At 45.6% G+C, this 15512-nt stretch overlaps 2 protein-coding genes across 3 annotated transcripts in view; one reads left to right on the top strand and one right to left on the bottom strand.

Annotated features, from left to right (window-relative positions):
- Nup85 (nucleoporin 85) overlaps nucleotides 1-3459 on the bottom strand; it is a 32664-nt gene extending 29205 nt beyond the window's left edge. Inside the window, exon 1 of one of the 2 annotated variants that reach the window (XM_076543718.1) lies at nucleotides 747-3459. The gene's annotated coding sequence lies outside the window, so the exon portion shown is untranslated. The remainder of the gene's footprint in view (nucleotides 1-746) is intronic. The other variant, XM_076543719.1, reaches the window with a different exon arrangement.
- A 210-nt stretch (nucleotides 3460-3669) lies between these two features.
- On the top strand, nucleotides 3670-14715 carry Sumo2 (small ubiquitin like modifier 2). Its single transcript, XM_076543726.1, has 4 exons — nucleotides 3670-3850; nucleotides 5346-5477; nucleotides 10515-10586; nucleotides 14051-14715. The coding sequence occupies exons 1-4, from the start codon at nucleotides 3830-3832 to the stop codon at nucleotides 14111-14113; spliced, it is 288 nt and encodes a 95-aa protein (XP_076399841.1). The 5' UTR covers nucleotides 3670-3829; the 3' UTR covers nucleotides 14114-14715.
- The last annotated feature ends 797 nt before the right edge of the window (nucleotides 14716-15512 follow it).

The raw sequence follows: 15512 nt of genomic DNA, 5'->3' as shown, positions 1-15512 counted from the left end.
AATATTTGTTTCTTTCATGTGTTTTGCCTTTATGAATGCTGTGCACGATGTGCATACAATGTCCTCAGAGGCCAGAAGAGATTGCTGGGGTGCCCTTAACTAGGGAGCCATATTTCTAGCCCTTTGTATGTGATTTCAGTAGTTCCCTAAATTCATTTTGCAGAGTTCTTGTGTGCCTTTGGAATACATGCCGCTCACACATTTTAATAAGCATTGTATATAAATTCCTTCTTTGCCTGAAGGTGATTTTGTAACTTAGTATAACTTTGGTGGGGGTGGGTATATTATAAAGAGATTCCTGTCTCCCGGATGTTAATACTTAAATGATCTTTGTGCTATTGAAAGCCCCCCCCCATGCTAATGAGGGTGAGTTTGACAACATATTTATCTCTGCATTTCTATAAGATGGAAAGGCATGTCGTGGCAATGAAAAGTCTGAGGTTCGGTAGGGCCTCGCAGACTGGGAAAACATTTTCTCTGTCTCTAGTACCTGTCAGGCATCTGCCATGTTCACTCCCTGCAAGCTGTGTGGTATTGCACACATTATTTAACCCTTTCAAGACTCAGTAGCAAGTATTTGCTCCAGTCACTGGGATGTTTCAGGAAAAGATGCCTGGTGGTGGTGGAGCACACACCTTGGATCCTAGCACTTGGGAAGCAGAGGTAGGCAGACCTCTGAGTTCGAGGCCAGCCAGGGCTAAACAGAGAAACCCTGTCTTGAAAATTCAAAAAGAAAGGAGAACTACCGGCCTTGGTGTCTGGTACATAGCAGGTACCAGACCCTGGAGTGTCTGTCGGTGGTCCTCCCTCTCGTTTCTTCTGCGTCACCCCAGCACTGGAGGTTACTAGACGAGGGAGTTCATCTTTCTTTCTTTTTGCACTCACTTGTCTCCGCTGCAGGATCTTACATACAGGGATCCTTTCTCTTCACTCACTCATGCAGAGAAACTTGGAATATCTACAATGGAGAAAAGATGGAAAAGACTTTTTTTTTTAGGTTAAGAAGGCATTAACTTATTTTCATTGTTTGTAGAGGGGTTTCATATGGCCCTAAGTCAATAGAGAGCCATGCTTTTTGGTTCTGTAGCCACGCCCAGTGGCCAAGGATGACCTTGAATTCCTGACCTTCCTGACTCTACCTCCTAGGTACTGGCAAAAAAGCCATGTGCCACATGCCTAGCTCCACTCAGCGAATTTCAGAAAATAAATTTTAATTCATTATCTAATTAATGGCTTTGAGATAGGGTCTTGTTGTAACTCTTTTTTGTTTGTTTTTTTCAAGACAGGGTTTCTCTGTGTAGCCCTGGCCATGGTGGATCTCACTCTGCAGACCACGGAGATCTGCCTGCCTCGGTCTCCATAGTGCTGGAATTAAAGGCAGGTGCCACCACGGCCCTGCTCTCCGTGTGACTCTTGCTGACCTGGAACATAGCACATAGCCCAGGCTGGCCTCTAACTCACAGAGAGCTGAACTCCGAGATTAAAGATAAGCACACACCTAGGCCGAGCTAAAAGGAAGCATTTTAATTAATTGGGATCTACTGAGTTTGAAGTGCACCAGGGACAAATGAGCAGAGAGATGTTTCAAAGTCACAGCTTTGGGGCTGGTGAGATGGTTCCTTGACTAAAGAGGCTTGCCCAAAGGCCTGATGGGCTGAGTTCAGTCCCCAGAGCCTACAAGATGGAAGGAGAGAACCTACTTCCAGAAGTTGTCCTCTGAACTCCACGTGGGCACCCTTCCATGGCATGTGTGAACATTGGCCCTCACTACATGGTTTTTTTTTTTTTTTTTTTAAAGACACAGTCTCACTATGTAGTCTCGGCTGTTGGGGAATGTACACAGATCTTCCTGTCTTGCCTCCCAAGTGTTGGGATTAAAAAGACATGTGCCCCTAGGCTCTACCCAAAAGAACGATTTATTGTTGTTGTTTTTAGAGTCAGGGTTACTCTGTTCTGCCAGGCTGGTCTCAATTCAGAGTGTTTGCTCTGCCTCAAGAGTACACTGGCAAGAAATGTTTTTTAAAGGTAGAAGATCTGGACTCAAAATACAGATTTGTGAGTCATTAGAAAGTAGGTGGTGGTGGTGCACACCTTTGATCCCAGCAAAATACCCATAACCATTTAAAAAGAAAAAGCCAAGTGCAGGCCGGGTGTGATAGCTCATGCTGTGAACCCACATTCAGGAGTCTACAACAGAAAGATCAATACAAGTCCGTGGCCAGCTTGGGCTACAGAGTGAGACCCTGTCTCAAAAACAACAGAAGGGCTAGAGAGATGCCTCCGTAGTTAGAATTTCCTGTGCAAACATAAGGAGCAGAGTTTGGATCATAGCACGCAGATTACAAGATGGAGACCTGCCTGGGCGGTGGTGGCACACGCCTTTAATCCCAGCACTCTTTCTGAGTTCCAGGCCAGCCTGGTCTACAGTGAGTTCCAAGGCTGCCAAGGCTACAGAGAAGCCCTGCCTCAAGAAAGAAAAAGAAAAAAAGAAAATAGTGGTAATGGAAGGGGTTGATGCATCCCAGTAGAGGAAATATAGTAGTAACTGAAAAAAAGCCTGTGATAAAACTCCCAGAAACAATTAAAAGAATGCTTGATGAAGAGAAAGATTTTGGTGTGACAAAGGACAGGCCCGAGGTGACAGAAAACAAAAACGTTTTCTGCAAAGTCACAGGGAGTTCAATAGGAGCGAGAAACCTAACACATCACTGATTCGGCAAGGTGACCTTGTAGAGTTTTAGTGGAGCTATGGGGATGCAACAGATTGCAGTGGATTCAGGAGTGAGTGGGAGTGGAGGGGGTGGAGGCAGCTGGCACGGGCATTTCTTCAAGCCGTTTGGCCGACGAGCATAATGGTGGTAATAGAGTTGAGAATTATTGTTTTTCCAGTGGTAGAAGGAAATACAGGGATCCAGGAAATAATAAAGCCAATGCGAGTCACGGGATGGGGCCCAGAGCGCAGAGGTCCGGATTCTCGCCCACCGGGAGGACCCCACTTCCAGTGTGTGCTGGAGAAGAGGGGGGAACGCTTGGCCTGTAGGCTTGAGGTCCAGAGAGCGAGTGTGCCCTCTTGAAGTTGGGGGACGCGCCCCTGGCGAGGAGCTTCTTGAGTGGGTCCGAGAACATTCCTCCTCAGCCAGGGGAGGGTTCCCAACAGGTTGGAAGAGATGCGAGTGCTTGAGGCTGCCTGCTGGGAAGCTGGTTGAGGGTGAAGAAGGATGGGGGACTGGGAAGTCCGATGTGCGGAAGGCTGCACTGGTCCTGCTGAGCAAGAGTCTTCCTCGGCGCCTGCTGCTGCTGCTGCTGCTGCTGCTGCTTTTCCGGTCGAGGCTCCCCCTTCCACGTGGAGCCGGCCTGCCTTCCCAGGCCCGGGCTCACGTCTAGGGCCGCGGGCCTTCCTTGCCCTCGCCGCCGAGGACCAGCTGGAAGCCATTTTGATTGCGCTCCACCACCGAAGGAGGACAATACAGCCCCGCCCAGAGCCAGGCGCGCGCCCGCGGCGGGGCCGGCGCGCGCGTCCGCGCCGCTTCCCGCCGCTCCAGCGGGCGCCCGGCCCGGGCGGCGGCGGCGCGGGCCGTGGGGGGGCGGCCGGGGAGGTTATGTAAGCGTTGCGCGCTCCCGCGAGGCGCCGGCCAATGGGAAGGCCCGGGCGCTCGTGCTCGCGCACGCAGGGTGGGGGGAGGGGGCGCACGACGTGCGCGCGCCCTCTGCCTCGTCCACCGCTGCCGCCTCCTTCTTCTGCCGCTGCTGGTGCTGCTTGTGTGCGCCTCCAGTGCGGACCCGGTGCCTCTTTTGTGAAGCGGCAGCTGAGGAGACCCCGGCGCTCGCCATGGCCGACGAGAAACCCAAGGTGAGCTCGGCGCCGCCGCCGCCGCCTCGCCGTGCGGGCCGGTGGGTGGCGCGGCCCGGGGTCCCGGCCGAAGCCCGCCGCGGGCTTCCCACTCCTGCCCCGGGCCCCCCACGGGGCCAGCCGCGGCTCGGGCCCGGCGCTCCGCGCCATTTTCCTCTCTGGCTCGCTTCCTCCCGCCCGCGCCCGAGGAGGCCCGCCGCCCTCCCCCGCCCCCAGGGCCTCGGAGCGCGCGCGGCGCGAGGCGGGCGGGCGGACGGGCGGGCGGGCGGCGCATCGCGGGAGCCCGCGGGCCCAGCGGCCCCGCGCTGGCTCTCCGGCGGCGGCCGGCGTGCGTGAGGAGAGCGTTGGGCGCGCGGAGCCCGGGGCGGCGGCGGCGGCGGCGGCGGGAGCGCTGCGGGCCGGGGTTCCCCTCTGGGGCGGGGGCCGCGCGCGAATCAATGGGCCGTGCACGGGCAGCGGCGGTCGGGGGATTCCGGAGTCGGTCCCACTCGAGGCCCCGGGGCCCCGCGGGGGAGGGGCAGCGCCGCCTGGCCGGGCCCCCAGCAACCCCGACCCCGGCGGGGACCATGTGGCTGCTGCTTGTAGTTGTGGGCTGAGGTGCGAGCGGAGACGCGATGGGCTCGAGTGGAAAACGCGCCTTCCGAGGCACCGGGAGACTCGGCTGCGGACCAGGGGACGCGCGGCCGTCACTAGGGCACCCTCCCGCCTCGACTCGACTCTAAGGGGGGGACTCCGGCTGGAAGAAGCCTTGGACATTTACATTTGATTGGGCCGAAGTTCGGTTTGGGTCGCGGTCTGCGGGAAGACGTGCACGAAGACGGTGTATGCGATCCATGACAGCAGAGGGAGGGAGAAATGAGGTCTGAACTAGAAACGAAGCAAACGTTAATCTGGCAGCGCTAAAGAGAGAATCGGGACATCCCTCAGTTGGGGACGGCCTTTTTGTTTTTTTCTTTTTTAAGATATGTTCATTTGATATGGTCATTGAGCGGAGGTTGCTAACTTTAACAAGAAGGTAGCAATAGTTTTGGAATGCAATGAAATTGTTCTCTCTCTCTCTCTCTCTCTCTCTCTCTCACACACACACACACACACACACACACACACACACACACACACACACACACACACACTTCAGTGGTTGCACTTAAAACGCTTTGAAAAGAGAAAGGACAGCCGGGCTTATGGGCAGCACAAATTTTGGCAACGACAGGAAATATGCCTTCTTAGGAAATTCAGCCTCGAAAACACATACAGTAAACCGAAGGAGTGTAAGTGTATTGTTGCTGTTGCTAGTGTCTGTGTTAGTGTAACAGCCTTGTAACACTTGCTGCAGGGTGTCTCATCTTTCAGAGCAGCGGCTGGGAACAGCTGTATGCTGATTGATAGAGAATGAAGGAAACCTGTTGATTCTGGAGCTGTTGGGACTGCTGCTGCTTTAAAGGTGTTTGTGTTTCACATTTTCCAAATTACACTCTTATTTTTCTTTCAACAGGAAGGAGTGAAGACTGAGAACAACGATCATATTAATTTGAAGGTGGCGGGGCAGGATGGTTCTGTGGTGCAGTTTAAGATTAAGAGGCATACACCACTTAGTAAACTAATGAAAGCCTATTGTGAACGACAGGTGAGGAATTAATATGTGCACTTCCACGTAATCATTCATTTACACAACCAAATTATGTGTAGAAAACAGACTAGCATATTGCCTTGAATATTTGGTAAGATGAATGTTATTGTATTGTACACTTTGCAGGTAGTAGGTTTAGTATTATGATTCTAGTGCTAAACCAATAACAACTCATTAGATCCATAAGACTCATTTGCAAGTTCCAAAGGAAAAAGTGGACTTTGTAAATTTTTTTTCTTTTATCATTTAGGCATTGCCCTCTGTCAAAACACCCGAGAAATCTGCAGGGCTTGATGGTGGTACATGCCTTCAATACCAGCACTCAGGAGGCAGAGGCAGGCAGATCTCAGCCTGCTCTACAGAGCTAGTTCCAGGACAGCCAGGGCTACACCAAAGAGAAACTCTGTCTGAGAGAGAGAGACAGATAGTGATAGTTAGTTTTAAAACAATCTTTGGTATTGCAGTTTTCTGAAGTACAGGAATTACAACATTTGTGTGTGCACATACGTTGGGAATTTAAACCAGATTCATGCATGATAAACATACACTATTCCATTGTTACCCACCCAGCACCAGAGGTTAGGAAGTTTTAACCCTTTTGAGTAAAGCATGAGCACTATATGTATGTATTTATAATTTTGTTTGTTTTTACTTTACATGCATTGGTGTTTCACCTGCATATATGTCTGCATGAGGGAGTTGCATCCCCTGGAACTGGAATTACAGGCAGTATTGAGGCCACATAATGGGTGCTGGGAATAGAACCTTGGTCTTTTGGAAGAACAGCCGGTGCTCTTAACTGCTGTGCCATCTCTCCAGCCCCAAACACTTGTATTACAGGGAGATTTGTATATTAAATAGAAAAATATATACATGTCGAGAGGAAATAGAAAGTTCTCCTTGTGATTTAGGTGTTGGGTTTTTGTTTTTTGGTTTGTTCTGAAACAATCTTCCTGTGGAGCACTGGCTAACTAGAACATGCTGTGTAAACTAGACTGGGCTCAAACCTAAGCAGTCCTCTGCCCTTTCCTCCTCATTTCTGGGATAGCAAGCCAGGCTCATTGTCTTTTTTGTTTATTTTGAGACAGGGTTGCTCTGTGTAGTGCTGGCTGTCCTGGAACTAGCACTATAGACCAGGCTGGCCTCGAACTCACAGAGATCCACTTGTCTGCCTCACAAGTGCTGGGATTAAAGTCCTCAGGCTCATTCTCTTGATTTGGACAAATGTTGGAAAGTCAGTGCAAGTTTAACTACAAGCGAGCTTCCCTTTGGAGTGCTAAGTCAGTAAAGCAAAGCCTACTTTCCAGATGACAGCTCTGTTTCCCACACCAGTTCATCTGCTGTAATAATGACAGAAATAGGATTATTTTTTCTTGTTCTACACTGATTGTCTAAGATGTGAAAATTTTGGAAATCATTTTGTTTTCAAGACAGCCAACTTACTTTGTGCCTAGATTGGCTTTGAAGTCTGCTCTAGTTTCAGTCGCCCCATTGGCAGGATTTTAGGCACGTGCCTTCATACTTCCTGTTTCATGTCTCCTTTATAACGTGATAATAGAGAACTGCTTCCGGGCTTGTTTATTTTGTTAATTTCCTTTGTTAGCATTCTTACACTTATATTTGTCTGCCTGAAACAAAAACCCATCTGTCTTGGCCTCCCAAGTGCTGGGATTAAAGGCACGTGCCAATACTGCCCAGCTAATTAATACATAGTATTAATTTTTGGTGACGAGTAAGTCAACAAAAAGATTTGGGAAGGGGCCTTTTGAGATGGCTCTGTAAGCCCGATTGTGTTCAGCCCTTGAGACCCACAGTAGACAGTTCTAAGCGGCCATGTGGTGCTGGGAATTGAACTTGGATCCTCTGGAAGAACAAACAGCCGGTGCTCCTAACTGCTGGCCATCTTTCTAGCCCCAGTTTAAAAAAAAATTTTTTTAAGGAATTATTAGAGTTGGAAATATACATAGTGCAGTAATAGAGCATTTGCCTACCCTGGGGAGGCCCAGATTTCAGTCCCCAGTAAGAGGTGGTTGAGGGCAGGAATTATTTGGTATCTTCTATTGAACATTCACCACCCTCAGGTTTCTGGGGAAAATCTTAATATTCTATGTAATTTTATTTTTCAAGACAGGCTTTCTCTGTATACCAGACCTGACCTGGAACTTGCTTTGTAAACCAGGCTGGTCTTGAACTCACTTGAGATCCACCTCCCTCCGCCTCCTGATTACAGGGATTAAAGGCGTGCAACAACATGCCCAACTTCTACAAGAATCTTAATTACTTGTATGTTTAAAAAAAAAAACAAAACAGGCTGGAGTGGAGAGATGGCTCAGCAGTTAAGAGCATTGGCTGCTCTTCCAGAGGACCCAGCTTCAATTTCCAGCACCTACATGGCAGCTCAGAACTGTCTGTAACTCCATTTCCAGGATACCTGACACCCTCATACAAACATACATGTAGGGAAACACACCAGTGTACATTAAAAAAAAAGAAAAACTAAATTCTGTTAGTCTTTTTTGTTTGTTTTTGGTGTTTCCAGACAGGGTTTCTCTGTAGTTTTGGTGCGTGTCCTGGATCTCGCTCTGTAGACCAGACTGGCCTCGAACTCACAGAGATCCACCTGGCTCTGTCTCCCAATTAAAGGTGTGCACCACCACTGCCCGGTGACATTCCTAACTCTTAAGGAACACATAACTAGCTCCCTCTTAGTTGAAATACCATGTGAGACACCCACCATGGTGGCTAACTCAAACCGAGATTCCCATTTTCTTCAAGTTGAGAATAACTTGAAATTCAAGTGACAAGATTCCTCCTTCCTTATGGTTTTTTTTTTAATCAAAAAACATTATTTATCCATGATTGCCTTAAAAAAATGGGTGTATTCTTCAAAGTATTTCTGTTGAATGGAAACATTTTATAGACTCTAAAACAATAAAGGTTTTAAAAAAGGCCAGAATCTAGTGTAAGTCAAGGAAACCTATTCACACTTCAGGCCCTTCTCCAGGAACCAGCATTGTTTATTTTAGTAAAATCTGATCTAATTTTGTAATCCTGACATCTTCTCTAACATCGTACTGATAAAGTCATCAATTCTAGAAGTGTACCAACAATTTATCACTCTTCACCACAATGTGAGTTCTTGATCGTATATACTTGTCCACAAGCTCCAGTGGCAGAGGGTAGAGTGGGTTTGAGTTAGCTACAACAGTGGGTGTCCCACAAGATATTTCAATTAAGAGGGAGTTAAATGTGTTCCTACAGTTAGGGATGACATGGCTGGAGAGATGCTCAGCAGTTAAGAGCACTGGCTGCTCTTCCAGAGGCCTGGGTTCAGTTCTCGGCACTATATGGCACTCACAACTGTAACTCCAGTAGCAGGGGATTGACAGTATTGCACAGCCATGCAGGCAAAAAACCAAGGAACACAAAGTAATGTTGGACGGCACTGGAGTCTGTTGGTAGAGTTGTTGTCTGGTGTGCACAAAGCCCTGGGTTTGATCTCCGGCACTGAACAAACTTGGCACAGCATTAGAAAGGTACAAACAGGATTGGGGAGTTAAATGTCATTCTCTATCATAAAGTGAGTTCGAGAGCTGCCTAAGACCCTGCCGTTAAAACATGAGGTAAGTGCATGCTATTAAAAGACTAATGCCTCATGTTCAAATGTACCGCCAAGAAATCCACACACAAATGCCGGGCAGTGGTGGCGCACGCCTTTAATCCCAGCACTTTGGAGGCAGAGCCAGGCGGATCTCTGTGAGTTCGAGGCCAGCCTGGGCTACCAAGTGAGTTCCAGGAAAAGGCGCAAAGCTACACAGAGAAACCCTGTCTCGGAAAAACAAACAAACAAACAAAATCCACACACAAATGAGTTCTAAGCCAGCTTAGGCTACATATTAGGTTCCAGGCCAACCTGGGCCATATAGTAAAACTGTCTTTAAAAAAAAACAAAAAACAAAAGATGGGGAGTGGGGCCTGATGGTATACATATCGGAGTCTACATGGGGAATTCCATGGTTTTCTAGACTCTTCTCAACAACAAAGCAGTCAGGACAACTTGATGGAGCTGCGTCTCCATCAGGGGTATCAAACTTGGACACCTTTAGCCTCTGCCATCTCATTCCTCTCTCCTTGTATGTTTAATTTCGATTGTATGTGATGTTCCGAGGTTAAGTGGAAACTTGGGAGTCAGTTCTTTTTTATTGCTTGGTTTTTTGAGACATGGTTTTTCTATGTAGACCAGGCTGGCCTCAAACTCAGATTAACTTGCCTCTTCGTTCTGGGTGCTGGAACTACCACACCCCCAGCTTGAGTGAGTCAATTATTTCCATCCGCCTTTCCAGGGATTGAACTTGGCTTGCCAGGCTTTCATGGCCAGACTTTTACTTCTAGAAATCTCTGTGGAATCCCCATGGAGTAACACTGTTGAAGTCTAAACATTAGGATCCTCCATATTGTCAGATTCATCAGCAGATACTAATCTGTACATCTTATCTGTCTGATGATGGCCAGAAGCCACATAACACACTGACCACTTGGATTGTGACTAGTATTGAGAGGTGCTATAAAATGTGAATACCCATATTTTGAAAATTTAGTTTAAAAAATTAAATGCCTTAACCTCCCCTTTTTCTTGTATTTTGTGTTTGAGATGGATCTCATGTAACCCATGCTGATCTCATACTTCCTAATCCTCTCAAGTGCTGGAATTACTACAGGCATGTGTGTACCATCTTGATTTTGAAACACGGTCTCTAAGTATGAGAAACACCAATATTTACTTACATAGAAAATGTTAGCATTTTGTTGATCATATAAATTACCTCAAAATTTTATGGTTACATATGTTTGTAGTTTTATTGGAATTGGTTTTTTTATTGAAATTTTATTGAAAAACTGAGTTTTTATCCAGCTTGGTCCACATAGTGAGTTCCAGGACAGCCAGAGCTATATAGTGAGACCTTGTGTCCACAAAAACTAAAATAGGAATTTTTTTTTATGATTATATGTTGTTTGCTTTTAATCTCTTGTTAGGGTTTGTCAATGAGGCAGATCAGATTCCGGTTTGATGGGCAACCAATCAATGAAACAGATACACCTGCACAGGTAAAAATCTCTGTACTCTTAAGAAAATTATGTTTTATGGGTATGGTTGCTATATTTATGCATGAGCGTGTTAGTGGCCAGTGAGGACATCATGTTCCTGGCCCTATTACTTTAAGTATTATTCCTTTGAGACTGAGTCTTCCTTGAACCTGGGGGTTGGTTGGCATTGGAGTTTCACTGATCCGACAGTCTCTGACAGTTACAGCTGTCTTTTTGTGTGTTTGCTCACTTGCTCCCTTAAAGGTGTGTGCCACCACCTCGTGTTGTGTTTCTTTTGTTTGTGCATTTGTTTTGAGACAGGATTTCCTCTGTAGCCCTGGCTGTCCTGGACTTTACTCGGTAGCCCAGGCTGGCCTTGAAACTCGAGGTTTGTCTGCCTCTGCCTCCTGAGTGCTTGGGCCACCATGCCTGGCTAAAGTGATTTGTTTGTTTATTGTTTTTTTTTTTTTCCAAGACAGGGTTTCTCTGTGTAGTTTTGGTGCCTGTCCTGGATCTTGCTCTGTAGACCAGGCTGGCCTCGAACTCCCAGAGATCCACCTGTCTCTGCCTCCCAAGTGCTGGGATTAAAGGCGTGCGCCACCACTGCCCGGCCTAAAGTGATTTTTTTTTTCACTATTCTTTTGGGCATATCTTTGGTTTTCATCTATTCTTGGCTCAGTCTGCCAACTCTTCTTGTTTGCTGAGCTTTGACTATGTACATGTAGATGACTCTTTACAAGCTTGATTGGTAAAGGTAATGCTATTATCTCCTTTAATTTTCTGACATAGCACTGAAGGTACTATGTATCTGTGCAATACATGATTTTCTCTATATGAAGCATTGTGTCCTTTTCCTCTAAAATTCCTTAAATTTAAGACTTTACTTTAAATCACTGATTTTTTTTTTTTTTTTTAATTTTATGTGCATTGGTGTTTTGCCTACATGTATATCTGTAAGGGTGTCAGATCCTCTGGAACTGGAGTTACAGACAGTTTTGACCTGCCATGTGGGTGTGGAAATTGAACTTGGGTCCTCTGGGAGAGCAGTCAGTGCTCTTAACCACTGAGCCATCTCTCCAGCCCCCTTAATCACTGATTTTTTGTTTGTTCATTTTTGTTTTTGAGTCAGGACTATTCTGACTGGTCTAGAACTTGGTCTGTACTGTAGTTGGGGCTAGCCTTGAACTCAGATCTTCCTGCCTCTGACTCCCTAATGCCAGGACTAAAGGCATGCACCACTTCTTCCTGGCCTAAATCACCTAATTCTTGTGAGTAGAAATTTAAATTGGATTTTTTGGGCATTACACCTTTAATTTGTTGGATTTTGGTTTTTGGGTTTTATAGTGATCATGCCTCTGCCTCCTGCAATTTACAGGAGCATATAACCAAGCTTGGCGTTTTTTGAGACATAGCCTGTGCTATTTCCTAATGAATTGGCCTTGAAGTACATTGAGAATGCTGCCTGGAATCACAGAGTGTGAGCCACTACCTGATTGGATTTTCAGCTTTAATTCTCCAATACAAATTGGAGGGGAGCCGAGTATGGTGGCATATGCCTTAATTTGATCCTAGCACTCAGGAGGTAGATAAAGCAGATGGATCTCAGAGTTGGAGGCCAACCTGGTCTACATAGTGATTTCTGGGACAGCCAGAGTTAGACATTGAGACAGTTTTATCCTACCCCCACTACCCCCTCCCCTCAGAAAATGGAGGTGTGTTGTCTGGAGCTATGGTTCAGTGGTTAAGAGCACTTGTTGCTCTTGCATGGGAGACCTGGAATTCCTTTCCAGGACCCACGGGCTCACAACCATCTGTATAACTCTAGTATGGGAATATGATACACAAAACATACATACTGAGCTGGGTGTGGTGGCATATCCCTATCCCACCGCTTGGGAAGCAAAGGTAGACAAAACTCTGATGCTAACCTGGTGTGCAGAGGAAATTTCAGGATACCCAGAGTTATGCAGAAGCCCTGTTTCAATTGCCTCTGAAAAGTGTATACATAAAATATTTTTTAATGTTAAAATAGTGGAGAGGGTTAAATAGTCAGGAACATCAACATCAAGGTGTGATTTTACTAATAGACTTAAAGACTTACCTTGTCTGACTTCTGAGGGAAAATGTGCTGAAGAAATTCTCACTAGTGGCAGTCGTCAGTTATGTTTTGTAACCACAAGGAGGTGCTAACATTTCCTTTGTAAATGTGGTATGTATGTTTTGAGGCATTTAAATTTTTACCATAAAATGATATTTTAATGTAAAAATTAATATGTATTCAATTAAAATTGTTACCCTGGTACATTGTAAAAATGTATTATGTATATAGTGTTCTGCCTTTGTGTATGCCTACAGGCCAGAAGAGGCACCAGATCTCATTGCACATGGTTATGAGTCACCATGTGGTTGCTGGGAGTTGAACTCAGGACCTCTGGAAGAGTAGCCAATGCTCTTTATCACTGAGCCATCTCACCACCCCCCACTGTATCATTTTAAGATTTAAGAAAACTTGTTGGCCAGTGGTGGCTCATTCTTTTAAACCCAGCAGAGGCAGGTGGATTTCTGAGTTCCAGGCTTTAGACAGGGTCTCACTATGTAGCTCTGCCTGTCCTGGAATTCCCTCTGTAAACCAGCCTTGAACTCAGAGAGATCCATCTGCCTTTGCCTCCTGAAGTGCTGGGATTAGAGTCTTATGCCACCACCTTCCAGCTTCCTTTATTTACATTTGTGTGTTCCTAGAATTAAGAAAATTTCTTTTTTAGCCTGGCAGTGGTGGTGCTCACCTTTAATCCCAGGCAGAGGAGCTATGTGAGGCCAGCCTGGTCTACAGTGTGATTTCCAGGACAACCAGCTGTTAAACAGAAACACTGGCGAGGAACTCTTTCTGTTGACCAGGCTAGTCTCAATTACAGAAGTGCATCACTATGCCTGGCTACTACATAATATTTAAGTTTTGATTTTGGTCTAATGCTTTCTTTTGGGGATGTTTAACAAATTATTTCCTAAGAGTATTGAGCCTCGTTTAAAAAGTTTATATTTATTGATGTTTAACTTAGGATAAGTCTTGGTTTTTTGAAGACTTGACTATTACATGTATTGTAGTCTAGGCTGGTGTCAGAATATAAAGCATTGTTTCAATCTCTGGGTGCTAAGATTACAGGTATGTGGTGTATGTGAAGCCATGTGATGATGATTAGGTTCATTAAAACTGTTTCACTCCCAACACTTGGCAGACTGAGGTAGGATTGGTGAGTGCTTAAAACCAGCCTATGGCTGGTATCACATGCATTTCCATTTCTCGAGCTCCATAATTCGGGGGTTTTAGACAGCTGTGTGTCACCATGCCCAGTTTTTATGAAACTAACATCTGTTAATAGTGAAGCCTGAGGTGGAAATGGGACCTGTACTTTTCTGTAAATTTAACATGAAAACTAGAATTTTAAGTTCTTCACTGGTCTTAAAATTTGTTTTCTTTTCTGTGCTAGTTGGAAATGGAGGATGAAGATACGATTGATGTGTTCCAGCAGCAGACAGGAGGTGTCTACTAAAAAGGGAACCTGCTACTTTACTCCAGAATTTTGTTATAGACCAAGAATACATTCGCAATTAGAAAGCCGCAATTTGGTTCCACCACATCCTGACTACTACAGTATAGTTTTCTCTATTCTTTCATTTCCCTGTCCCCATTTCTTTATTGTACATAAAGTAACTGGTGTATGTGCACAAGCATTTGCGCTTTTTTTTTTCTTTTTTAAACTAAATGGCCAATGTTCTGTTTTGATTGACATCAGATGGAGATGGTCCGGGGGGAAAGTACTGGTTCTGTGAAAATATCCCCCTTTCTCCATTAGTGGCATGCTCATTCAGCTCTTATCTTTATATTCCAGTAAGTTATTTTGCTCTCAACGTTTTAACAAAAGAACCCAACAACAAAATCCTTGCATACCTTGTTTGATTGGAGAATTTTAATGTTTTTCATTTATCATTGTAAAACCAAGGACAATTTTATAACTTTTTTGTACGTAGCTGTTACATGTAGGGCGATCTGTCTTTAAGTAGGGGTAAATTACTCTTGAACAAAATGATCCTAGATAGTTTTCCCTTCAAGTCAAGCGTCTTGTTGTTTAAATAAACTTCTTGTTTAAAATGAGCTGTTCTTTTTATTCTGAGGAATCATAAATAGGAAAGATGTTTAATGCCAAGTGTGTTGTCTCATACACCCTTAATCTAAGCACTAGGGAGGGAGGTCTACATAACAAGTCCTATAATAGCCACAGCTAGATCGAGAGACCCTGTCTCAAAAAAAAAAAAGAAAAAGGAAAGACAAAAACCAAACCAAGCCTTACAAGGGAAGGTCAGATGTGGTGGCACACACCTTTAGCCCCTAGCACTTGAAGCAGGGGTCAGGCAGATAATGCAGAAGCAAACTGGTCTACATGGCTGTTTCAGACCGACAAGGGTGATACAGTAAGACCGGCTCTTGATTTTTAAAAAGGGACAAGAAAGGGCTTAGCAGTTAAGAGCACAGTAGAGGACCCTGTTTTGGTTCCCAGTCTCCATCTGGTGATTCATAACTAATTCTAGTTAGGCAGATCTGATATGCTCCTCTGGCCTCTATAGGCCAAACATCTATATGTGTCAAATAAATAAAACCAGGTATTTAGGGGGTAAATGTTACGCCTGAGGTATAGAGAAAAAATATAACTTTTTAAGGAGGGTGTGTGTGTTCTGCAAGTCACAATGTAGATCAGTAGATCAGGCTGGCTTAGAAACTCATCTGCCTCCTAAGTGCTGAGATTAAAGTTATGTTCCACCACACCTGACCCATTTTTAGTGTTTTAACAAGTATACATTTGCTGGGCAGTGGTGTCGCATGCCGTTAATCCCAGCACTAGGGAGGCAGAGGCAGGTGGATTTCTTGAGTTTGAGGCCAGCCTGGTCTAGAAA

Source organism: Peromyscus maniculatus, chromosome 8 (assembly GCF_049852395.1).
Source record: "Peromyscus maniculatus bairdii isolate BWxNUB_F1_BW_parent chromosome 8, HU_Pman_BW_mat_3.1, whole genome shotgun sequence".
NCBI lineage: Eukaryota > Metazoa > Chordata > Mammalia > Rodentia > Cricetidae > Peromyscus > Peromyscus maniculatus.
The sequence above is the reverse complement of the archived record's forward strand: the minus strand, read 5'-3'. Positions and strand labels throughout refer to the sequence as shown.